Below are 27626 nucleotides of genomic sequence, written 5' to 3'. Positions count from 1 at the left end.
AAATGCACCCTAACCATACACTGCAAATATAATACACTATATAGTGCGCAAATAGCAGTGACACACATTGTCTGAAGAAGCACCAACATACAATGTTCATATAATTCCAACATATAGAGACCAAACAATAGCTCCATACATACAGTAATGTGTACAATTCATGTAACGATTAGTGATTTGTAATTTTGGATGAATTTTGTAATAATTTGCAGACAAGTAGCTGTGAACTAATATGGATGCATGATATCCCGGTTCTTCCAGAAGTCTAAAGGGCCATTTACACGCTGCGACATCGCTAACGATATATCGTCGGGGTCATGGTGTTTGTGACGCAATCCGGCGTCGTTAGCGACATCGCAGCATGTGACACCTATGTGCGACCTTAAACGATCGCAAAAGTGGCCAAAATCGTTGGTCTGTAACACGTCGTTCATTTACAAAAAATCGTTGTCTGGTGAGTTGCGCTATGTGTGACACCGCAGGAGCGACGAACATCTCCTTACCTGCATCCACCGGCAATGCGGAAGGAAGGAGGTGGGTGGCATGTTTCGGCCGCTCATCTCTTCCCCTCCTCTGCTATTGGGCGGCCGCTTAGTGACGTCGCTGTGACGCTGAACGCACCTCCCCCTTGAGGGAGGGATTGTTCAGCGGCCAGAGCGACATCGCTGACAAGGTATGTGCGTGTGACGCTGCCGTAGCGATAATTTTCGCTACGGCAGCGATCACAAAATGTCGCACGAACGACGGGGGCAGGTGCTATGGCGCACGACATCGCTAGCAATCTCCCAGCATGTAAAGCACCCTTAAGCATGAACTGGATACAAGAGATGAGGTCCGTATCTTGCTCATGAGTCGCAGTGCTGGTGTGCAGTGTCCGTAGCTCTGTTGTGTCCATGAGCTGTCATAGTGACAATTTTTTTTCTTCTTTGCTGTTGGTCTTTTGAGATGTTTTGAACATTAAATTTCAATTTTTTTTTCATCATTTGCACATCATAAAATATCTATCTTGAGATTTCCATAACTCCATGACTTTTCTTCCTTCTTGTTACAATTTCCATATTGAGGAGTCACGGCACAAACACTTGTTACTATGTGTTCATGTGTCACATAAAATCCCAATAAAATACAGTTAAAGTTCTGGGTGTAACGTGAAAAATGTCGTAACGTTCACAGAGGTCTAAACACTTTTTCACACGTACATACGGCACTGTGCATACATTTTAGGCATGTATGGAAAAAAATAGAAGTGTTAACAGTTTATTTTTATCAATGAAACTGCAACGGGAATGAATGAAGAAAAGAGAAATGTAGATCAATTCCAGATTTAGTGTGCCTAAAAAACGGCATTGCTTCCTCGAGGTGCTCTTGTTTTAAAGGAACTTCTTGGCAAACTAACCCCAGATCTATGGGTGAAGCTTGCTCAAGTCTTTTGGTCTCTTCATGTAATCCCTCGATGTTCAGATCAGTCTCTGAGGGTCCATATCATCATCTCCAAGACTCCTGGTTCTTCTCTACCTGGATGATAGTTCTTAAAGGGAACCTGTCAGGTTCAATATGCACTCAGAACTGCTTGTGGTTTCCCTTTAATGGCATTAGCTGCATGTTCTGGGCTGTTGCCCCGAATTGGAGCCAATCACCTCCTTGATTACATGACAGATAAGTATCTGCCTGTATTTCATAGCATTGAGGACAGCATTATCTTGAGCAAATCCCCAAATCCATTTGTGAAATGCAACCCAAAACGGCAGTGGAACTCCACTGCTTCACTATTGCCCGCAGACACTCGTAATTGTACTGTTCTCCGGCCTTTTGGCGAACAAATTGTCTTCTATTACAGTGAAATACTGTATTTCACATTGTGACTCATCAGTCCAGGGCACCTGATGCCATGTTTTTCTGCACGACAGTTCTCTGTTTTCGCAGATAGTTGAGTCACTTGGTCTTGTAAGTGCGTGTATTTTTTATCCTGATACAAGATGTTTTAATAATTATGTTTCCGTATTTTTAATCAACTGGCTATCATTAACATTTCTATCAATTGTTATGATATATATATATATATATATATATATATATATATATATATATATAGTGTATATACAGTACAGACCAAAAGTTTGGACACACCACCTCATTCAAAGAGTTTTCTTTATTTTCATGACCCTGAAAATTGTAGATTCACATTGAAGGCATCAAAACTATGAATTAACACATGTGGAATGAAATAAAAAAGTGTGAAACAACTGGTAATATATCTTATATTCTAGGTTCTTCAAAGTAGCCACCTTTTGCTTTGATTACTGCTTTGCACACTCTTGGCATTCTCTTGATGAGCTTCAAGAGGTAGTCACCGGAAATGGTTTTCCAACAGTCTTGAAGGAGTTCCCAGAGATGCTTAGCACTTGTGGGCCCTTTTGCCTTCACTCTGCGGTCCAGCTCACCCCAAACCATCTCGATTGGGTTCAGGTTTGGTGACTGTGGAGACCAGGTCATCTGGCGCAGCACCCTATCACTCTCCTTTTTAGTCAAATAGCCCTTACACACCCTGGAGTATACCTCCAATTTTGAATAAATTCCCAACAGTGTCACCAGCAAAGCACCCCTACACCATCACATCTCCTCCTCCATGCTTCACGGTGGGAACCAGGCATGTAGAGTCCATCCGTTCACCTTTTCTGTGTCGCACAAAGACACGGTGGTTGAATGCAAAGATCTAAAATTTGGACTCATCAGACCAAAGCACAGATTTACACTGGTCTAATGTCCATTCCTTGTGTTCTTTAGCCCAAACAAGTCTCTTCTGCTTGTTGCCTGTCCTTAGCAGTGGTTTCCTAGCAGTTATTTTACCATGAAGGCCTGCTGCACAAAGTTTCCGCTTAAGGCTATGTGCGCACTAGAAATGTGAAGTTTCTCAAGAAAATTTCTTGAGAAACTTCTGCCAGTGAAAGATTTCCGGACCTGCGGAAAAAATCCGCACCAAATCCGCATGCGTTTTTGCCGCGGATTTGCCGCGAATTTGCCGCGAATTTGCCGCGGATTTACCGCGGATTTACCGCGGATTTACCGCAGGTTTGTCCCTGCAATAAATAATAAAGATAATCGATAGACAGATAATGGATAGAGGGAAAGATGGATAGATGAATAGATAGATAGATAGAGGGATAGATAGATGAATAGATAGATAGATAGAGGGATAGATAGATAGATGAATAGATAGATAGAGGGATAGATGGATAGATAGATAGATAGATAGATAGATAGATAGAGGGATAGATGGATAGATAGATAGATAGATAGATAGATAGATAGAGGGATAGATAGATAGATAGAGGGATAGATAGATAGATAGATAGATAGATAGATGAGAAAAACCTATATAATGTTCCACCTCCCTGCATTTTCTAAGCTGGCACCCTTTAGTGACTTTCATGTGGCACTTAGGCTACTTTCACACCTCCGGTTTCTGCAATGCGGCACAATCCGGCACTTTGCATGAAAATCGCAACCGGTTTTTTTTGCTGCCGGTTGCGATTTTCCTGCATAGACTTTAATTAGTGCCGCATTGTGCCGCATGGCCTTGCGTTCCGTCCGTTTTTTGCCGCATGCGGCAGATGTAGCCGATGCGGCGGCCGGATGGAACGTTGCCTGGCACGTTTTTTCGTGCGGCAAAAAAAACCGCATCGCGCCGCATTCGGCCGATGCGGCACATTTTTCAATACATGCCTATGGCGGCCGGATGCGGCGCGATGCGGCAATAACCGCATCCGGCCGCCGCATGCGGTTTTTGCCACTGCGCATGCTCAGTAGCATGCCGCAAGCGGCAAAAACCGGACTGGCCGCAAAGGAAAAACCTATGCAAAGGATGCGGTGTTTTCACCGCATCCGTTGCATAGCTTGCACAGCCGGATTGAGCCGCAGAGCTCAAGCCGGATGTGTGAAAGTAGCCTAAAGGGTGCTTAGCCTTGTATTTAGCCATAAAATAAATAAATAATTTTTTGTAGCCAGCTAGGGTAAAGCAGACGGCTGCAGCCTGCAGACCACCGCTGGAAGCTTCACCTTGGCTGATAATCCAAAACAGTGGGCACCCCACGCTGTTATTTTAAATTATATAAATAATTTAAAACAAAAAACGTGGGGTCCCCCCCATATTGGATCACCAGCCAAGGTAAAGCGGACAGCTGGGGTCTGATATTCTCAGACTAGGGAGGTCCACTGTTATTGGACACTCCCCAGCCTAAAAATAGCAGGCCGCAGCCGCCCCAGAAGTGGCGCATCCATTAGACGTGCCAATCCTGGCGCTTTGCCCCAGCTCATCCCGCGCCCTGGTGCGTTGGCAAACGGGGTAATATATGGGGTTGATGCCAGATGTGTAATGTCACCTGGCATCAAGCCCTGGGGTTGGTGAGGTCAGGCGTCTATCAGATACCCGACATCACCAACCCAGTCAGTAATAATTAAAAAATAGACAACAAAAAAAGTTTTATTTGAAAAAACACTCCCCAAAACATTCCCTCTTTAACCAATTTATTGAAAAGAGCACAATCAATTCCACGTCCGGCGTAATCCAATAAGGGGGGGGGGTGGGCACGGCGATCCATACCATAGTCGCTGTCCCAGTCAATGAAAAACAGAATGTTCCCCATTGGCTGGGAGAGCAATGCAGTGACCTGAGCTAACATCAATAGGTCAGCTCAGGTCACTGCAGGGGATGACGAGCGCTGCCATCAGGAGCATAGATGAGATCATTACCTTCTGTGATCATCTCCTGTACTGCTGACGTCAGCGCTGTCACTGACTTATCGCGAGAGCCCGTGACGTCACCGCTAGTGACAGTCTCGGGCCGCTCGCGAGTCGGCCCTAGACAGCAGTGACAGCGCTGACGTCAGGAGGCAGGAGATCGTCACAGCAGGTAATGATCTCACCTCCTGACAGCAGCGATCGTCATCCCCGCGGCTCCCAGCACTGCAGGATGTCAGTGTCTGCCTGCGCTGCCGCGTGACAGGCTGCTGACACTGCGGGCAGACACTGACACCCTGCAGTGCAGGCAGCCGCGAGGCCGGAGCAGGACACACACTGCACAGACACCTGGAGGTCGCACGGAAGCGCTTCTGTGCGGCGTCCAGGGAGTGTGACGTGTGTTTCCTCTGCTCCTCTTCCTGGCATAATGACATCGCTTCCTGCAAAACCGCAGGCAGCGATGGGCATTACCGCAGGTAAATCGCGGCTATTCCGGTGGTATGCCGCACATCATTGCTACCTGCGGAATACCCCCGGAATACCGCAGGTACCTGCGGAAATTAATGGACATGCACATTTTCTCAAGAAAGTTTCTCGAGAAAATTTTCTCAAGAAATTTTCTTGAGAAAAATCCGCACAGTGCGCACAGCTATATTTTTTTTTCTCATTGAATTTCATGGGAAATGTCTGCACAAAGATTGCAGACATTTCTCAAGAAATTTCCGGGGCAAATCCGCGGGTAAATCCGCGGGAAAAACGGTCTAGTGCGCACATAGCCTAACAGTTGTTCTAGAGATGTGTCTGCTGCTAAAACTCTGTGTGGCATTGACCTGGTCTCTAATCTGAGCTGCTGTTAACCTGTGATTTATAAGGCTGGGGCGGTCCTCATGTGAGCCAGTTTCTTTGTAGCGTTTGATGGTTTTTGCCACTGCACTTGGGGACACTTTCAAAGTTTTCCCAATTTTTCGTACTGACTGACCTTCATTTCTTAAAGTATTGATGGCCACTCGTTTTTCTTTACTTGGGGGTACACATGTCTGTGCTCAGACCATACGCCGCACACTGCATTAAATTGGTCTGAATGGCTGTCGTCACAGAATGCAGCTTCTAAAGATGATGCACAAGAAAGTCCCAAACAGTTTGCTGAAGACAAGAAGACAAAGGACATGGATTACTGGAACCATATCCTGTGGTCTGATGAGACCAAGATAAACTTTTTTTGGATCAGATGTGTCAAGCAACCAGGTAAGGAGTACAAAGACAAGTGTGTCCTGCCTACAGTCAAGCATGGTGGTGGGAGTGTCGAGGTTTGAGGCTACATGAGTACTGCCGGCTATGGGGAGCTACAGTTCATTGAGAGAATCATGAATGCCAACATGTACTGTGACACACTGAAGCAGAAGACCAAGGCCCCCTTCACACGCACGTGAAAAAAATGAACCGTTTTTTCACGGACGTATTAAAGGGGTGGTTTGCTCCCAGTGTGCCGTGTTTGTGGCACATGCGTGTTCTCTGTGTGTTATACGTAATAACACACGGAGAACGGAAAGTCCTGCCTTACCTGATTCTTCCGGAGCTGTCTGTGGTGCTGAATGACAGTGTACGGCACAGGCCACGCCCCGCTGACGCTGCTTCCGGCCCCCAGTGAAGAAGATGCGTTGTTCAAATTCACTGGGGATCGGATGCAGGTGACAGCCGCGGCAGAGACTACAGGGACGGTGGAGGTGAGTATGTTTTTTTTATTTTTACAATGACACGTGTGTTTCTCTGGCGCGTGTCACGTGGGACCGCATCCACACTACATCTGTGTGGTACGGGTCGCGGGCCGCGTGACACCCGTGCTGTGGGAGAAAAACGGACATGCCGCCGTATGAAACACACGGGCTCATGTCTGCTCCACACGGAGGCACGGGCCAATGGCTGAACACGTGCGTGCACATAAACCCATTGATTTTAATGGGTATACGTGTGCCCGTGTCTCCGATACATGCGGGCATGGACCTAGCACGTACCGGAGGCATGTGCGTGTGAAGGGGGCCCAAGAAAGTTAAGGCAGTGCTTGTAAATAATGGTGGCCACACAAAATATTCACACTTGGGTCATTTTCACTTAGGGGTGTGTACTCACCTTTGTTGCAAGTGGTTTAGATATTAATGGCTGTGTTGAGTTATTTAGACGGCACTAAACGTACACCGTTATACAAGCTGTACACTGACTACTTTATATTGTATCAACGCGTGATATCTTCAGTGTTATACTATGAAAAGATATAAAATATTTACAAAAATGTGAAGGGTGTACTTACTTTTGTTCTACCATTAAATATAATATGCGAGATTCACTCCATTCCGAGTCTATGTACAATGCGAATCACAACTTTTCAATTTATTTCTGAACAAGTACAGTGACATCATTGGTATGTGACATGCTGGAGCCACGAGTAGAGAAGAAAAACACATTACTCATTTTATCAATACCCCACAGAAAAAAGGACATTTCTAGTTCTATGAAGTTCTGAAATAGGGGTTCTGGTGTCCTACGAAAAGCAAAACATACAGTATAAATCACTACATATCATCCATATACAGGATAAAAGCAGAAAAGAATTAGGAGCCAGTTCGAAGTGAGTGACAGCATACCACCCTACTCTGAAGACCAGAGAGAGCCAAACTATGGGGTGCGTACAGCGTGCCACGGGATATTTTGACCACGCCCCTAGCCAGACCCCCCCAAGCCACACCCATTTGGCAGTGAGGGACATTCAGCAGATGCCCGGACTGTTCATTCATACATATTTCTAGCAGCCAGAACGTTCTCATCCTTAAGTAGCTTCATTGTATGGCTTTTTATGTCTGTAAGGCCGTGTTCACACGTTATATAAATACAGTGTTTTTTGTTTTCTGCTGGTGCCCTCACCAAACTATGCAACGTCTCTGATTATTGCATTTTTGCTGCATTATTTATGTCTTTTCTGACTTATTTGATGCATTTTTGGTGCAAATGTGAAGCTGCGTTTTTAAGCGTTTTTTTATAGTACAGAAAAGCTTTAATTCTGCGCTGAGAAAAGTAACTGCAGTTTTTTACATGTTTTTTTAGGCTCAACATAGACGCCTCTAAAGAAAAAAAGCACTAAAGGCCGCTTTACACACTGCGATATCGGTACCAATATCGCCATCGTGCGTACCCGCCCCCATCTGTTGTGCGACACGGGCATATCGCTGCCCGTGTCGCACAACATCGCCCGGACCCGTCACACTACGTACCTTCCCTGCGACGTCGCTGTGACCGGCGAACTGCCTCCTTTCTAAGGGAGCGGTTCGTTCAGCGTCACAGCAACGTCACTGCAGCGTTACTGAACCACCGCCCAATAGAAGCAGAGGGGCGGAGATGAGCGGGACGTAACATCCCACCCACCTCCTTCCTTCCGCATTGTGGCCGTGAGGCAGGTAAGGAGAGCTTCCTTGTTCCTGCGGTGTCACACGGAGCGATGTGTGCAGCCGCAGGAACGAGGAACAACTTCGTTACTGCTGCAGTAACGTTATTTGAGAATGGACCCCCATGTCGCCGATGAGCGATTTTGCACGTTTTTGCGACGATGCAAAATCGCTAATAGGTGTCACACGCAATGGCATCGCTAATACGGCCGGATGTGCGTCACAAATTCCGTGACCCCAGCGAGATCACTGTGGCGATCTCGTAGCGTGTAAAGCCCGCTTTAGGCTATGTGCACACAAGAAAGTGCCTTTTTCTTAAAGGGAACCTGTCACCTAGAATATGCTTTCTGACCTATCAGCAGATGCATATGTGCCCTAATTACACCTCTCTACCCATCCCTGTGTTATAAAATTGTATAATATGAAAGTAATAAAAAATGTTTTATTACCTTCATATTTCATATGTAAATAGCAGGGAATGTGGTCACAGGGGCGGCGCCTTCCCCTATGGACGTCTGCATATTTCCGTGGTATCACACCCCTGTGGGCGTGATACTATGGAGCGACGTCCCCGTCTCTCATTCTATCCTGCACGCATTGCGGCAGGCTTCTCTTCCGGGTTCTCTTTGTCAGTTTCAGACGCGCACTGCGCATGCGTCTGAAGCCGGTGCGTGAACAACCGGAAGAGAAGCCTGCTGCAATGAACGCAGGATAGAATGAGAGACGGGGACGTCGCTCCATGGTATCACGCCAACAGGGGCGTGATACCACGGAAATATGCAGACGTCCATAGGGCAAGGCTCCGCCCCTGTGACCATATTCTCTGCTATTTACATACGAAACATGAAGGTACTAAAATGTTTTTTATTACTTTCATATTATACAATTTTATAACACAGGGATGGGTAGGGAGGTGTAATTAGGGCACACATGCATCTGCTGATAGGTCAGAACGCATATTCTAGGTGACAGGTTCCCTTTAAGAAAAAAACGGACCCTCTGAAAGAATCCCGCACCCACGTAAAAAAACGCGGTAAAACTACACCAGCGTATTTGCTGCGGATTTACCGTGGATTTTCCGCAAGTTGGTCCCTGTGGATTTTTACCATTATCTATGGCAAAAACCGCAGGTACCTGCGGAAAAGAATTGACATGCTCATGAATTCCACAGCGGAAAATCCGCGGGTAAATCCGCAGGTATAAAAAAAACTGCAGTGTGCGCACAGCATTTTTTTAAAACCCATAGGATTTGCTGGAACATGACTGCAGCAATGTTAGACACATTTTCTGCAGCAATTCCGCGGTAAATCGGCAGCATGCGCACGGGGCCTAAAACAGCACAATTCAACCGAGTCTTTAGATACACAGTGGGTGCAGTTTTCATAAAATCACATCCACTTTGCTTTGACAGTTAAACCCAGCAGAATTTCTGCACAGAAAGAGAACAGCATTTACGCTACATGTGAACACGGCCTGAATGCACAAGCAAAGTAGATGTGATTTCACAAAACCTCCTCCCAGACTCTTTTGTACTGTGCGGTTTTGGTGCTTTGTTTTCTCTATAGGCTTTTATGGGGAGCCTGAAAAAAAAGCAAATAAAAAAAAAAACAACAAAACAACGCCATTACATTTTTAAAAGCAGAATCACATCTGTGCCAAAAATGCTTCAAACAATGAGAAAATGCATAAAAAAACACAGCAAAAATATCATGTATTTCTATGCAGCTGTCACTCTCACTGTCAATTCAGAGCGGTCATCAACCCCAAAAGTATTACCCCGATTGCCACCATACCAAGGCAATCGGGAAGAGTTGGGCAACAGCTAGAATGGACACATCTAATGGATGCGCCACTTCTGGGGTGGTTGCTATTTTCCCACTGAAAAGGGTCAAATAACCAGGGGCCTACCCAGCATGACAATACCAGCACCCCTCCGGAAGTCTGCTTTACCTTGGCTAGTTATCAAAAATAGCGGGGACTCCATGCTGTTTTTTTTAATTATTTAAATACAGAATTTTAAAAAACGGCTTGGGATCCCCCTCTATTTTTGGTAACTAGCCAAGGTAAACCAGACAACAGAAGGGGGACCCCACATAATTTTATTTTAATTTATTCCCTATCCACATTTACAGGCCATCTGTCAACATTACATATTTAATAAAATGAACTTTATTAATGAAAACTGCAACAAAAAATGCTGAAAGAATTGACATACTGCAAATTTCAAAACGCTGCAGTGCTCACATTCAGTTGGGAATCAATAACAAGCGTGCACAGGAGATTTCTGACATTTCAGAGCTTTTACTTGTACTGTAAAATGCAGCTTCTTTTCTGCAGAGAAAAACACAGCAAAAAAAGATGCAAAAACGCAGGTTGTTAATGTGACGCCCTGGCAAAACCAGGTAGTCACAGATAGGCCCCCGCATAACAACATCCCTCACTCAGGTAACACAGAGCCGACCTGAAACCCTAGTCACCCCCCTTAGGGAAAGATACACACCAGTGGGCTGGACCAGGCAGTTGGGAACGCCCACCTAGGGGTCTAGACAGCCCGGGGCGGGAAACACTACAAAACAAGTTTGGAGTTCAAGTTGAGAGGAGTGGAAGCTGGGACTAGGTGTAGTCCCAGCAGGAGGAGAAGCTCAAGTTGAACGGTGCCTTTGGCTAGGTGGCAGACGGTGGTCTCTGTCAGCAGGAGATGGGAAGACGGCTCGGCAGATCTGAGGTGGACCGGGACAGGGTTGTAGCCCGCCGGTATCGACACGGAGAACTGACCCGTAAACCGTAGCACCGAGGGGGTACTCGGACCCTGAAGCCAGGACCGAAACCAGTGGCCTAGCTAATTAACTGATTGAGGGCAGGATTATAGGTCCTGTCCCACCCAAAGACCCTAAAGAAGACAACAGCCCACCGATAGGGATAAGGCCACCGCCAGGGCCCATAGATCCCACGGGCCAGCGTCTGGGGGCACGGCTCCTTAGGCCCACAACCAGCCGGGAGCGGACTCCTGAGTTCCAGACCAGGCAGTCCACATCACACAGAACTAGTGCAGAGGAAAAAGGACAGCGGCCACCAGCCCGGGTGGGGGACCTTAATGCAACCGGCCGCGGCGGCCGGCCACCAGCACCTTGGTTTACCAAAAGACTTGTGTGATTAATTTACTGTGAGTAACCAACTATCCCCTCGCATGTCCGGGCGCACTGGCCCTTGCCATTGCTATACCCTGCACAGAGACACTGGGTCCCGGGGCAACCATCCCTACCCACGGAAGGGTTAACATCCAGCTGCCGCTACATCTTCCCTGGGTGCCCCACAACAGCAGCGGTGGTGTCCCACTTCACCACACACCGTGGGTGGCGTCACGAACTTAATACAGCCCAGCCCGTACATCCACGTCCCCCCTTTTATTCGGCGTGTCCGCGTGACCCCCGGGTCCGGAGGATCCCCTCGAGCCACAGACACACACAGCGGGTCCGGATCCGAGCAGCGGCAGCTGCTGGCACGGGGGCGGCACATTAACATAGCCATAGAGCCATTTGATACTCCAGAGAAGGTGCATAGCAATAATTGGCCCCTTTATGTTATAATTCCTCACCATTCTCCAGATGTTTGCTTGCTTTCAACAAATAATAACATTCTCGTGTACATTTAAAGGCTGAAAACCTGTTCATATACACAATTGTATCCGGTTTATATAGACACAGCAGCTGTTCAGATCTCTTTTGTAGTTTACTACAATGTATCAGTGTGACATCTGGATGATGTAGGCTAGGGTCAGTTTTGTGTTAGAATCATAATCTCCAAATCAGCCAAAGTCAAATTACCCACAGTATTAAAAATAGGTAAATATGTTCTTTATTAGCGAAGAGTGCGCGCTACCATGCTCGGGTGCTCGGTACTCGTAACGAGCAGCTGGATGCTCGGATTGGCGCGACTTGTGTGCCTAGTATAATGGATGACAATAGGGGACTCCAGCATTTTTCCAGAACACGTTAAGAGCACTTAGATGCTCAGACGGGCGTGACTTGAGCACCTGAGTATAATGGAAGATTTCCCTGAAAAATGCTTGAGTCCCCCTTGACTTCCATTACTCTTAGATACTAGAGTTGCACACATCTGACCATCCAACTGTTCTTAACGAGTTCTCGTCACTCATCATCATTTAGTGATATATGTACAATAATTCATATTTATTATACATACATCAATAATATGCAGACAGACAAAATCCACAAGACAATACAAAATATTTGGCTTAAAAAAAGTTCCAAGCTCAGTCCTATTCATATATAGTATATATAGCACAATGGGATCCACAGGTGCACAAAATAATATAATAAATCACAAAAGAATGCAATAAAAACAGTATCACAACACCCAATGTGTCAAAGAAGTATTTAATAAGAATTAGCAAACATTAACATCTAAAGTAGATACCCGTGGACACGGCAAGACAGGGGCAGGGTAATCTGCACACACATTGCAGCTTAAAGCGCACCAATCACCGGGATTTTCCTATATAACCTAAAGCCAGTGCTATACTGGCACTATCAGGCTGATTCTATACATACCTTTAGTTGTCAGCTAGGATGTATAGCTTTTGAAACACAAACAAGTAAAGTTTGTAAAATGAGCAGCTTTTTGAATGATAGCATCTGCCAATCAGCTGATTGCTGGGATGGATATTCAGTTATTCCTGCCCCCTGCCTGTCTATCCTCCCTGTTATTTATGTTAATTCTATTATAGAATCGTTTTACTAAGTGACTTGAAAGACCTGTGCTGATATCATGACCATGTGACCAGAAGAGTGAGGCCTCAGCCAACATAGCTGATACCAGGAAGCAACATTATTTTTCTATTGGCTGAGGCCCCGCCCCTTCTGGTCACATGGGTATGACATCGGCACAGGTCCTTCTAGTCACTTAGTAAAACAATTCTATAATACAATTAGCATAAATAACAGGGGGAGGACGGACAGGCAGGAGGGCAGGAATTTCTATGAATACCTACTCCAGTTATCAGCTGATCGGCAGATGCTGTCATTCAGAAAGCTGCTCATTTTACAAACTTTACTTGCTTGTGTTTCAAAACCTATACATCCTAGCTGACAACTAAAGGCATGTATAGAATCAGCCTGATAGTGCCAGTATAGCACTGACTTTAGGTTTATATAGAAAAATCCTAGTGATTGGTGTGCTTTAAAGAGAACCTGTCATGGAAGAAAACGCTATTAAACTGCAGGCATGGGGTTAATGTGCAGGTTAATAGTGCTCTGAAGCTGCCTGACACCTTCATTGAGAACCTGGCTACCAGGAGGAAATTACCTTCATTCCTCCTGGCAGCCTCTGGCTTTCAGTCATGGCTTTGGGCTGGTGCGGCTCCAGTCACCACTCACTGACAGCCGGTTCAGTTTTAGAGCATTATTTAATTCACAAGTTCTAATTTTCTGTTCCTAAGAAAAGTGGAGAAAAATTTTGTGATCTGGTCCTAACCTAGATAATTACCATTTAACCCTAATGATTACTGATGTCATGTAAGGATTCATGACTGTGATATATGGCACAACGACTGAAGCTTTTCTTAATATTCGCAATGTCCAAACATAGTATAGAATTGGCACATGGAAGTGGTTAATTGCCGAAAAATGCAGTCATCAGCATCAAAAATCAGTATGCAGCTTATAATTGAGTAATCATGTTCTGTCCAGCAAAAAAGAAAAGAGTCTGATCAAACATCAACCAGCTGTGGACGGAAACACATTTCAGCAGAATGTCCCTTTAAATGCAGTCTTTTCTTCTGCGAGCCATTTCTTTATGCAAATATGATTCCCAAGAAAAATGGAAGAACATATGGAAATAATGAGAAGGAAATAAATAATCGTACAGAGAAACTGATTAAAACCACACATGGCGGAGCTGCTATTTTTGTCACTAAAGTAATGGGGACCCCGAGGTAAGAAAAAGGCAATAATCGTGTGACATGTCTACAGTATACTCATTATTAAAACTGAAAGTGTCTCCTGCTGTCTGCCATGCATACAAGACATTAAGCACTGACTCATTACCAATAAAATATTTGGTGTGTACACAGTTTCATTCATTTCTCAAACTTCCTTGAAGAAGTGTTTGTTCACCTTTACTGACCTGCCCAAATTACTTAAAGGGCAACTCCATAGTGTAGTTCTCTCACGGGCAGAGCACTATTTATTCATAAGAGCTTTACAGTGATTATACTTAAAGGGAATCTGTCAGGTGATTTTGTAGTATAATACTAATGGTATCTTTAAATAGGGATGAAGGAGACCTTTAAAGGTCCAGTCACACATAACGAGATCGTGAATGAGATCGCTACTACGTCACAGTTTCCGGATCCTTGCTGAGTCGTTGGTGAAATCGTATGTGAGGTGTCACACACACCGACTTTAGGAACGAGCATGCGACCCGTATAACGATCTTGTAAATCGTCGGGACCTTGTCACACAACGGGAACGCAACTACACCCCACTCATCTAGGTCGTTAACAAAATCGTTAGCTAGGTGTCAAACATATAGATCCATCCTGCCCAGCAGGACTCCAATGAGCCAAAAATGGCCCAGGCTATTCAGCATGGACCAGCATCGACCAGCATCGATCCTTACCAAGGATCAGTAAGTTTTATAGCTCTACCTTATCTTGTTATCTTGTTGTAAGGTCTGCAGAATTCAGTGTCTATCCATGCTAGTCAAATGTATGTAAATACAATTTACATATTCACTGCTCCCCCGCCCATCTCCCAGTGTATTCAGCATCACTGTTGAGAGGAGGGAAGAAGTATCTGGGGGCAGCAGTGCAAATTCAGTTTTAGATTTACTATCATTGATGCCAGCAGTAAGAGGTGGGAGGGAGTATCTGGGGGCAGCAGTGCAAATTCAGTTTTAGATTTACTATCATTGATGCCAGCAGTAAGAGGTGGGAGGGAGTATCTGGGGGCAGCAGTGCAAATTCAGTTTTAGATTTACTATCATTGATGCCAGCAGTGAGAGGTGGGAGGGAGTATCTGGGGGCAGCAGTGCAAATTCAATTCAGATTTACTATCATTGATGCCAGCAGTGAGAGATGCGAGGAGGGAGCAGTGAATATGAAGTCTGTATTTACATATGCTTGACAATTTACTGCATCACACTGAATTCTATGGAGCTTACAACAAGATAACAGGAAGAGGGAGAGCAATAAAAGTTACTAATTCTGAAAAGTCTCCTTAAGCCTTATTTCAGGTAACATTAGTATTGTACTACAAAATCACCTGACAGATTCCCTTGTCTTAGCTTCCTGCTTGCTGATTAATTGACAGTTCAGCTTTTTTCTGCCACTGGCTCAAACTCTGTGCTCTCTGACGCTGCTTGGGGCAGTTTTGCCTTTGCGGCATCGGAGGCGTCTGAAGATCGGACACCAACAGTGTTCTCCAGGGATACAGCCACTTTCAGAGCAGTGCTTACAAGCTCTTTTGGAGAGATAAGTAAACAATGCGTATATGGGACCACTACTGCTATTTGCAAAAGCGACTGGTAATTTAGGCAATGCTCAATAGTTGCTTGTTGTTAAATTTAAGATGACAAGACTCTCCCTTTAAGGCTTCAGGTTAATGGTAAGAGCATATGCAAGGGAAAATCACAGCAAAATCCACATGTAAATTGTTATCCTCTTTGCACCTCCGTTTTTACCTAAAACAGTGCCATTGTAGTATCAGCAGTGTCTGATGATGTATCTCTGTCCCATTAACATGAATAGGGTTGAACTGCAATACAAGGAACAACCTATACACAAGAGTGGCGCTGTTCCTGGAGCAAACAGCAGGACATTTCTTTTTATTATACAGAACTTTTTGAAGCAAATCTGACAGCAAGTTTCCATATCACAATTTGTAAGCAGTATAAGCAGTATGATGAAGGGGCTGATTCCACCGATGTATCACTTTACTATGCTATTTGCTGCAGTTTTAATAAAATTACAGTTATATCTGCTGCAGATCAACCAGTGCTCTGAACGCTGAGCCCTGTATAATCCTGCCCACATCACTGATTGGCAGCTTTCTGGGTACACTGTGCATAGGCAGAAAGCTGCCAATCAGAGAACGTTATAAAGATCTCATGAATATGGAGGACTACGTGGCAGCAGGTTTGCTAGTCCTCTACTGATAATTTCCTGCTGATAAAGACTTTATCACATATCTGTTTTGTGGTCTGTGATGCACAGATTGGTTGTGGGTCTCCTAACCTGACCTTGACAGCCTCATAACTTCCTATAAAACTGACAAGTTCAGACAGGAGACCCACAGCCGGTCTATACATCATGGTATCTATTTAAACTGGTAAGCTGGCCTAAAATATGGTTTTATCAAACTACAGCAAGTAGTCCAGAAAGTGAGAAGCTCTAGAATCAGGATCTGTGCCTCTACATTACCCTGCTAAGAGATGAAGTACAAAATATCGCAAGTTATCAGCTAATAACATGCACATTTAGCTTGTACATACAAGATATTTCATTGGTACAAAGGAATTAAAGGGAATCGCAAACCAGGTTTTTGCCACCTAATCTGTGAGCAGCATAACGTAGGGGCAGAGATCCTGGTTCCAATAATGTGTCACTTGGGTTGCTTAGTGTAGTTTTGATTAAATCACTGATTAATCAGGAGCAGATTATCATTTTAGGACTACTTGGCGTGCTGCCAGGTAGTCCAGTATATTCAGGAGCTCTGTATAACTGCTAGGCCTGCAGCAGAGAAAACATTGATTTTAACTAAATGACAGCAAACCCGCTGAGTAAGTGACACATCGCTGGAGTCAGGGTCTCTGTCTCTACATTATGCTGCTCTCAGATGGGGGAGCAAAAACCTGGTGAGAGATTCCTTTTAAGTCTCAGCCAAGCATCTGTGATGCCACTTATCTCCTACAAAGACAAAAGTGTTAGCCAGCTTCACACATCCATGAGCCAAGACCGCTGGGTCTCCCAATCTGATGTTCACATATGCCGGTGAAGCAGGTAGCTCATATGAGGAGGGGATCTGGAGGTCATGCCGGGCTTCTGATGGCAGAATGGTCCATGTTTGATGGATGTGTATAGCCGGTCTTAAGGCTGCTTTACACACAACGATATCGCTAGCGACATGACACGCCCAGATCTTTGTTACGATTTGCCGAGATCGCACATAGGTCGTTTAGTAGCGGTCACACATAGACATCTCACAAACAACGCAACATCGTTCAGCGATATACTGTTGGACCAAGGCGGTCGTGTGGATGTTGTTCGTCGTTAGCAGGGTGTCAAATGTACCAATATGTCTGCTGCGTTCCAAATGACGAACAATATTTTGAAACTGAACGACGTGTCAACGATCAGCGATTTTCACCCTATTTGCGATCGTTCGGAGTCGCACGTAGGTGTCACACGCAACGACGTCGCTAACGATGCCGGATGTGCGTCACAAAAATCGTGACCCCGACGACATATTGTAAGATAAATCGTAGTGTGTAAAGTGGCGTTTAGCCTACGTTCTCAATCACCAACCGGGCTGCGACTGGCCAACCTACACAGTATTTTATCTCTACTCCTCACAGAATTACTAAATTTTGGAGGAAAAAAAGAAAAAAAATAAGAACCGTTACTAATGACCATGTGATTTTGCAAGTGAAACAGATGTTTCCCTGTGAATTTATAAGAAGAAGGCCTCAGTTCGGCCTTTGTGTGTGAACGCAGCCTGGGGCAAAATTTACTGTATCATGTTCCATTGGCCATACCCCTTCTGTGAAATTCACTGCCAAATATCTATGTATCTTAGAGCATCACATTCTGAATATTTTACTTGTTGCCTTAGATCAATACAAACCTAGAACAATATTTGCGACAATAGGGTGCTGGATATGGGTCTGTAATCCACACGTTATAACGGCCTAAAGGGGGAATTCCATCTCCAAGATCCTATCCCAATATGTAGTAGGTGTAACAATAATAATAATAATATTAGCAACTAACTCAAATTAGAAATGTAGTATAGTTCTCCTGATTCACTGTCACTTACCTTATGTGTAGGGCATTGCAGGACCTTTGGTATCCATGGTTATGACCTCGCATATAGTGACAGTTTGTTGCTAGTGGTCATAACTTCTGAACACGAGCAACTAACTAACTGTCACTATATTCGAGGTCATAACCATGGATACCTAAGGTCCTGCAATGCCCTACACATAAGGTAAGTGACAGTGAATCAGGAGAACTATACTACATTTCTAATTGGAGGTATTTGCTAATATTATTGTTATTACATCTACTACAAATTGGGATAGGATCTCGGAGATGGAAATATCCCTTTAAGACCCCATTTTAAAAAGGACATTCAAAAGTTAGGGTCAGTTCAAAGCCAGGTAACTAGACTACTACAAGGAACGGAAGGCCTTCCATATGATGACAGGTTGGAAAAGTTGGATTTGTTTAGATTAGAAAAAAAAAATAAAATCCCAGAGGAGATCTCATTTATATGTATAAATACATGTGTGGTCAATATAAAGGACTGGCTCATGACTTATTCCTTCTAATGACAATACTAAGGACCAGGGGGCACTCACTGCGAGTGGAAGAAAAGCGATTTCGGCAGCTAAATAGGAAAGGGTTCTTTACAGTTAGAGCAGTCAGACTGTGGAATGCCCTACCACAAGAGGTAGTAATGGCAGATACTATAACAGCTTTTAAAAAGGGCCGGATGATTTCCTCAGTACATTGTCGGTTATGAATGACGTAGTGGCAAAATGTATAATTGGTGGAGGAAAGAACTAAATGGACCCAGGTCTTTTTTCAACCTATGTAACTATGTCTGACATCAGCTCTCTCATACAAAATGCATAAACACTTTGACGAACCGAGTGATGCGGTGTATGGTGGAGTAAAGGGGACAGAGCTGTCAGCCGAACAACCACCTAAAAGGCATCGGAACCTTTAAACTTTAGACTTCTATGTAGCCTCGCTGACTCTGTGACTATATGAAAGCTCCTTAGTTGTTAATGGCTTCCGTAGTTTAGCTACTTCCTGGAGCAAGGTCAAAGATTCCACATATAAATGACTGACATAGGAAGAAAAGCATGGGACAGTGACCGAACACTTCATTTTTGGTCATTATTTTTAAGAGTCTATGAGAAACTGATAGAAATAAAGTTACTCAGGAAATTGGCAACCTAAAAACATCTGCATACAAAAAAGACAGGAACATTTGGCTCCTCCCTCAGGAGTGCCCAGGAGTATGTATCCTGATTATTATTATTATTCTTATTACAAAGATAATTGCATGTTGAGGTTCATAAGAATGAGCCACTGCACCCATGGGTGCGGCTGACTCCAGGGAGCAATACAATATCTCTTGTGTAAAACATGCAGACGTTGGCATCGCCTCCCTCTGACAGGATCTGCCTTTGCCTTAATGCAGGCGCTGACACTGACATTCTGTAGTACATGGCCGGAGGGGAGAGCTGTCACTCGTTACCTTTCACAGCTACTGTCACTCACATTCATGTTATCTAAGGGCAAAAAAGTTACTAATATGAAGTAAACTGCACATCCCTTTGGTGTTTCCATTCATATGTGTTTGACCTCAATCTGCCTCCATGACACCAGACATACTTCTGCTCCACTGCTTAATATTCTACATTTTTCAGGCTGTAATATGCATGTGACTTTAGGACGCACCAAGACAATAGTAATTATAATAGTATACCAACTTCCCAGGTGATCTAAGGAAATAGTTACCGTATTTTTCGGTTTATAAGACGCGTCGGATTATAAGACGCACCTCAAATTTAGAGAGAAAAAAGGTTAAAAAAATGGGGTCCGTCTTACAATCCAGTGGTGTCTTACCAGGGAAGGGGGGGAGGTCGCCAGTGGCGGTGGAGCAGGGTCACAGGAGGCAGGGGCGGTGGTGGAGCAGGGTCACAGGAGGCAGGGGCGGTGGTGGAGCAGGGCGATGCTGCGAGCGGTGCAACGGGTGTCTCAGATGCTTACTGCAGGCGCTGTGAGGTAGGCAACATCAGGAAACTGTCGGCAGTGCGGGCTTCAAAGAAATGGTGCCTGGAGTCAGAACGTATGCAGATTGAGATATCCGCTCAATGACAAGCCGAGTTCTCATCTGCACACGAACCACCTCCGGGTGCCATTTTCCATAAGTCCACTGCTGGGAGATCAATGGACCACAGGCGGCGAATGCACAGATGAGATCCTGAGCCAAGAGCTCCATTTGCGTACGTTTCGACACCGGGCACCATTATTTGAAGCCCGTACTGCCATGTTCAGGATGGCCCCTGCCTCACTGCCCACAGCACAGGCGCCCAAAGCCCACAGCACAGTACCCACAACCTGCAGCACAGTACCCAAAGCCCGCAGCACAGTACCCACAGCCCGCAGCACAGTACCCACAGCCCGCAGCACAGTACCCACAGCCTGCAGCACAGTACCCACAGCCCGCAGCACAGTACCCACAGCCCGCAGCACAGACGCCCGCAGCACAGACGCCCGCAGCCACCAGCAACAGGCACCCGCATCATTGCCCCTGCTTCTTTCTTGCTACTCCTCTCCATCACCTTGTAAGCTACATTTGGATTATAAAACACACCCCTCATTTTCCTCCCATGCCGTCAGCTGTTACCAAAATATTCTGCAGGAGGATATAATTCTCATCCTGGCAAATAGAAATAATCATTTTATTTTTTGGCAAGTGAGTGTCTCTTCTAGTAATTTCAAGGGTGAATATTAATTCTAAATCACATATTTAGCTAGTGCCTATACTTCATATAACACACATCAACTAAGGGGTTCACGCACATGGCAGAGTTTTGATTCTGTACGGCACACAGAATCTCACTGAACCCAGACATGCATCAGATTTTAACAACGAGGGATTTTTAGGCATTGCAGTAACAGAGGTATCTGCTGTAAGTGGCTGGCAACTTATCGTCGGACCAACTACCGTATATGTGTTGTTGATCCGTCTGCATCACTTTTCCATGTGCATGAGCCCTGACTCATTTTAAAGAGAACAAGTTGGAGCTTATCACATGGCGTATACTAGATTAAAGGTGCCACATAGGTAGTAAGAATTCCCTTAAAAAAAATCTGACAATCCACAGCAAAATCTGTTATATGCGGATTTCTTATAGATGTTGTGGAATAATCATTGATTTTAACATTAGCTTTGAAATGAGTGAAATCAGTCATAATCTACCATATAAATTGAGTAACATTTGATTCATGTTGCTAGTATTGGAATACACTGCAGATATTTTGAAGGCCAGAAATATAGACCGTGTGTGAACATACTCCAAGTAAAGTGTGGTTGGGTTGCCAGGCAGTGGTTTGGTAGCCAGGCAGTGGTTGGGTAGCCAGGCAGTGGTTGGGTAGCCAGGCAGTGATTGAGTAGCCAGTCATTGGTTGTAAAGCCAGGCAATGGTTGGGTAGCCAAGTATTGGTTGGAAATACAGGCAATGGTTGGATAGACAGGCAGAGATTGGGTAGCTCGGCATTGGTTGGAAAGCCAGGCAATGGTTGGGTAGCTGGCAGTGGTTGGGTAGCCAGGCAGTGGTTGGATAGCCAGGCATTGGTTGGAAAACCAGGCAGTGGTTGGGTAGCCAGGCAATGGGTGGGTAGCTAGACAATAGCAGGGTAGCCAGGCAGTGGTTGGGTAGCCAGGTAGTGGATGAGTAGCCAGTCATTGGTTGTAAAGCCAGGCAATGGTTGGGTAGCCAAGCATTGGTTGGAAAGCCAGGTAATGGTGGGATAGCTAGGCAGTGGTTGGGTAGCCAGGCAGTGGTGGGTAGCCAGGCAATGGTTGAGTAGTCGAGCACTGGTTGGAAAGCCAGGTAATGGTTGGATAGCTAGGCAGTGGTTGGGTAGCCAGGCAGTGGATGGGTAGCCAGGCATTGGTTGGGTAGTCAGGCATTGGTTGGCTAGCTAGGCAGTGGTGGAGTAGCCAGGCATTGGTTGGGTAGCCAGGCATTGGTTGGGTAGCTAGGCAGTGGTTTGATAGTTAGGCAGTGGTTGAGTAGCCAGGCATTGGTTGGGTAGCCAGGCATTGGTTGGGTAGTTTGGCAGTGGTTGGATAGCTAGGCAGTGGTTGAGTAGCCAGGCATTGGTTGGGTAGCCAGGCATTGGTTGGGTAGCTAGGCAGTGGTTGTATAGCTAGGCAGTGGTTGAGTAGCCAGGCATTGGTTGGGTAGCCAGGCATTGGTTGAGTAGCCAGGCAGTGCCTTGAATTTGCTCCACTTGCACACCATAGGTATTGGAGATCAGTTCTGGATCATCACCTATAGCTGTTAGTAAAAGGTTTAACAATAAATATGGTCCCTTTGATCACTTCCCCTTAGATATGGGGGTTTGTTTACATGGAGTTTGTTTTACAAAGATTTTTCTGGATGATATATCCATGTCTAAAAATGCTTCAAAATACAAGGGTTTTTTTGCATTGTTTTCTGAGTCAGTTGATTCAGTAATCAAATGTGAAACTTTTTCTTTCCATTCTGAAAAAGTCATGCGATTAACAAAACAGCCCCATATACACTATAGAAGAATTTGTTTTCTGGAGGATAGAAGTGAATAGAAAGCCTATCCAAAAGCATGTCAAGTATTTATCATTTTTAACATTGATTTAAGAGCAGAAACTGCTTCAAAATCCTCATTAGAAAACCTCTCTGGGTAACTATATCCTAATATATCTCCTAAGCGTTTACATGTCTCTTTGTGCCATATCTCTGCTTTACAGTCTTAATGTTTCCAGCACTTAATAATATTTGTAACATTTCATAAAACGTCATACTCACACAGAGAAGCCATTTCTTTGGGCAGGTCAGTGGGGAAATTCCGAAAGAAGTTCCCATTGGCGAGCATTTCAAAAGGTGGGGAGCTCCGCATCCCCCCACTAAAGGCAAAAGGGTAAACAGAAGGAGGAAAGCCATTGACGTGACCAAGTGGAGCTCCAGATCCGCAGAGACGCTCTTTGCTACTGTTTGCCATGACTGTATTGTAATCTCAGTAGCTTTACAAAGTATCACTCCCAGAAGATCCGCTCTAAACAACCAGGTCCTCTAGTTATTCTGCAGTAAATCCATCCTGGACATTCGTGTGTGGTGATTTAGGATCCAAAACTTGCATTGTAAACTTTCACATTTCTTCCTAAAATAAATCAATAAGTCAGTGTTATTTTGTATCCATGTCTTGAAGATTTGCATTAGCTTCTGTTCACTATAGCCATTCTGCAGTCACATACTGTACAGCCATCATGAACTAGTAAAGGTTTTTACACCTACTTATTAAGTCATAAAACAAAATCAGCTACTGAGCTGTGACCGCTCGTGAATCATCACCCAAAGCAAAAGTACAATTCATAACACCCCGGACATGTTCGTTTTGCACTATTGTACTTCCTTCAGTAATTTAAAGGGTTTGTCCACTACTAGAACAACCCCTTCTGATTCCACTTGTTTCCCACATTTAACATAAAATACCCTGTACTCACCTCCCGTTCTGGTGTCGTTCCAGCGCTTTCAGCAACCGCGGTTCGAGTCTTGCATTACATTGTGACATCACGCGAGCAAAAAAAACATCAAAAAACCCCTAAAATTGTATTTATTAAATTCATTAAAATAGCTATCCAAAAACACAAAACAGACAAAAAAATTAGGGTAAAGTGCTCCAGTATTTTGGGTAGGGATTGGACCAATCGCCCTCTCACTTTCCCTACCTGTCCGCGGAGGTTGGCACCCTAAGTTCACGAAATTGCGCCCCCACTCAACGACGGCTCGCCCTTCTTCTACTGCACTAGTCTACACGTGCAGCTAATCTGGGAATACTGGGAGTGCTGGGGATATCTCTTATTACACACCACACATCACATCAAATATTGATTCAGAAAGGTGGATCAAGCACCAAAAAACCAAAGGGGCAGCAAATAACAATCAGCAAACCCCTATTAGTCTATAGGAGAGGAACAATTATATCTCCAATAACAGACACAAACAATCCCCTATAGCGATAATATTCAAGGGGACTAAATTGCCACTCAGTGATAAATTGTCACATAGAGCATCTATTCAAAGATGTATTATCATGCAAAAATGACATAAATTGTCAATATTAGTAGGCTCTAATGCCTGCTTTACACGAGACGACCGATTGTGCGTTTTCACGATCGATCGTACCCACCCCCCTCGTTTGTGCGTCACGGGCAAATCGCTGCCCGTGTCGCACAAAGTCGTGAAACCCTCGTTACACGTACTTACCTGCTGAGCGACCTCGCTGTGGGCGGCGAACAGCCTCTTCCTAAAGGGGGAGGGACGTTCAGCGTCACAGCGACGTCAAACAGCCGCCGGCCAATAGAAGCGGAGGGGCGGAGATGAGCGGGACGTAAACATCCCGCCCACCTCCTTCCTTCCGCATTGGTGGTCGGGATGTTTACGTCCCGCTCATCGCCGCCCCTCCACTTCTATTGGCCGGCAGCCGCGTCACGTCGATGTGACGCCAAACGTCCCTCCCACTCCAGGAAGTGGATGTTCGCCGCCCACAGCGAGGTCGTATGGAAGTTAAGTACGTGTGACGGCAATTAATCGTTTGTGCAACACGTTCAACAAATTGAATGTGCCGCACATACGATGGGGGCGGGTACGATCGCATACGATATATCGATATATCGTATGCTTAATTGTAACGTGTAAAGCAGGATTTAGAGGGCGTATGGTCCAATCCCTACCCAAAATACTGGAGCACTTTACCCTAATTTGTTGTCTGTTTTGTGTTTTTGGATACCTGATTTTAATGAATCTAATAAATACAATTTTAGGGGTTTTTTATGTTTTTTTTTTTGTTGTTAATACTCCCTAGTTAAGTTATTTCTTTTTGTTTTTTACAACATCACATGAGCCCCACTTCTCTCTCCCTACTTTCGGACCAAATGAGTTAATTAATAGGACGTGACGCTGCGGCTGCCACTCACTTCCTGTTGATTGCTCGTTTGGTCTGAAGGCGGGGAGAGAGAAGCCGGCGGTTACTGGACTCGGGGCACGCGTTACGTCACAAATTTACGTGAACCTCAAACTGCAGTTATCGACAGCAGTGGAATATAGCGCCAGAAAGGGAGGTGAGTACAGGGTCTTTTATTTTAACTGGGGAAACAAGTGGAATCAGAAGGGGTTTTCCTAATAGTGGTCAACCCCTTTAAGCATGCATAAAATATTGTCATTATAGTGTATGAACTCTGTTTCCTGTCTGCCATCTCCCACCTTTATGTACTACAGGTAACGTATAGACATTCATATGATAAAAGACCAGTATATTATTAATTAACATATAAATGGATTAGAAAAAACGGCTAATTTCTGCTGCAGATCTACCAATTCTCTAAATGCTGTATAACCCCCACCAACACCACTTACTGGTAGCTTTCTGTGTACGCTGTACATAGGCAGAAAGCTATCAATCATTGGTGGTGGAGGGGTTATGTAAAGCTCATGAATATGGAGGACTACATGGCAGCAAGTTTAATATTCCTCTAGTGATAATCTCCTGCTGATAAAACAGTGATATTATCAAAACTACACTAACCAGCCCAGTAAGTGACCCATCGCTGTAATCAGGATCTTTTTCTCTACATTATGCTGCTCTCAGATTAGGCGGAAAAACCTGGTGACAGATTCCCTTGAAGGGTATGTTCACACAGAGCTTTTTTGGTAAGTTTCTGCTGCGTTCTTTAGCTGCAGATTTGCTTTGATTTTATGCCAATCCATGCTAATAAAACGCTGCTTTTTAAAGTCCCAGCAATGTCTATGAGATTTCTGAAATCTCATACACACACGCACACACCTGCAGATTTTTTTTCCTGACTGTTTGTCAAATACCTGAGTTTTTGCTGCAGATTTCAAAGAATGAGCATGTCAACTCTTTGCACTGTTTTTTCATTGATATGACCCACAATGTAACTAACGATGCCGGATATGCGTCACTTACGACGTGACCCCGCCTACACACCGTTAGATATGTTGTAACGTGTAAAGCGGCCGTAAGGTCCTGCAATGCCCTGAACATGAGGTAAGTGACATAGTGAATCAGGAGAACTATACTACATTTCTAATTGGAGATATTTGCTAATATTATTATTATTATTATTATCATTATTATCATTATACCTTCTACATATTGGGATATTATCTTGGAGAAGGGAATACCCCTTTAAGTCAAGTTGAAAAAATGGACAAGTTCGTCCTGGCAGAGAAGGGCAGAGATAAGAAAAAATGTGGAATCCCTAAATATGTAAAAATTAGAAGTGGCGCCTCAAATCCCGTTTGCTCAGACTCATGTATAGGAACGCTTAGTGAACTTGGCAAAAACCTTCCTTTACATCCAAAGTTCCATATAATGTGACCAGAAGAGGGCGCCATACAGCAGAGAGGCACTTCTGTGGATAAGTACCCATTGTTCGGTGACAATGCACATGAAGGCACACTTTTGGCTGGCGATTCTCACCTGGAAAGTTCCCCACAGAATAGTAATGGCGGGTAACGTTTAGTCACACAAAAACTTTTGTTCCTTTAAGTTTTACTAGTAAATGAACTGACTTTAGTGGTTACTTTGTATCCGAAGGAAAGTACATAAAGTCCCAATGTGTGCAGCCGCCTGTAATTGTTTCTTATTAAGCAAATGTACACTACTCTAATCTATGGCACATGTTGCTGTTTGTCACAACGATCCTGATTCCAGCTGAGCTTTAATAAAGTATCCATGTTAGTTAAAGGGGTCATCTAGAGAGCAAATAGCAAATGATATTGTATTTTTAAGTTTCGGTTAAACTCTAAAACCCTCCGTTCTTGTGCACATTTTTGTCCATGGTGTGTAATATAATAGCGTGTAGTGTTAGCGGCTCAAAGATGTGTTCTTTATTTGTCACATATGGCTATTTAACCCTTTAGTGAGCAGCCATTTTAGGGTCTTAATGATCAACCTGTTTTTTTTACTTTTTCATTATTTTTTTTATTATTGCACTCCAAGGGCCATTACATTGTTTTGTTTTTATTTTTCCATTAATATTGAAATCTGAGGGCTTGGGTTTTTTTGTTTCCCCCCAAACAAAATACATTTTTAAATATGACTATTTTTAAGGTACTGTATATAAACAGTATTCTATAATTGATTATCGCAAAGATGGGGGGGGAAACGTTATTCCACCATTTATTGTTTTTTTCCTGAATATACCGTGAATTACAAATAATATGGCATCTTTAGTTTCTTGATTATGGACATATTATATTTATATATTACTAGCTGTAGTACCCGGCGTTGCCCAGGATAGTTACTAAAGGGAGCATTACACGCTGCGACATCACTAGTGATAGCTAGCGATGTTGAGCACGATAGCACCCGCCCCCAACATACGTGCGACATTTGGTGATCGTTGCCGT

At 44.3% G+C, this 27626-nt stretch overlaps 1 protein-coding gene across 1 annotated transcript in view; it reads right to left on the bottom strand.

Annotated features, from left to right (window-relative positions):
- RARG (retinoic acid receptor gamma) overlaps positions 1–27626 on the bottom strand; it is a 315309-nt gene that overhangs the window by 172198 nt on the left and 115485 nt on the right. Inside the window, exon 2 of the mRNA XM_075337219.1 lies at positions 23001–23352. Within this exon, the coding sequence (XP_075193334.1) occupies positions 23001–23193 (193 nt within the window). The 5' untranslated portion in view covers positions 23194–23352. The remainder of the gene's footprint in view (positions 1–23000; positions 23353–27626) is intronic.

Source organism: Anomaloglossus baeobatrachus, chromosome 2 (genome assembly GCF_048569485.1).
Source record: "Anomaloglossus baeobatrachus isolate aAnoBae1 chromosome 2, aAnoBae1.hap1, whole genome shotgun sequence".
NCBI classification, from domain to species: Eukaryota; Metazoa; Chordata; class Amphibia; order Anura; family Aromobatidae; genus Anomaloglossus; species Anomaloglossus baeobatrachus.
Note: the sequence above shows the minus strand (reverse complement) of the source record. Positions and strands in the feature narration are given on the sequence as shown.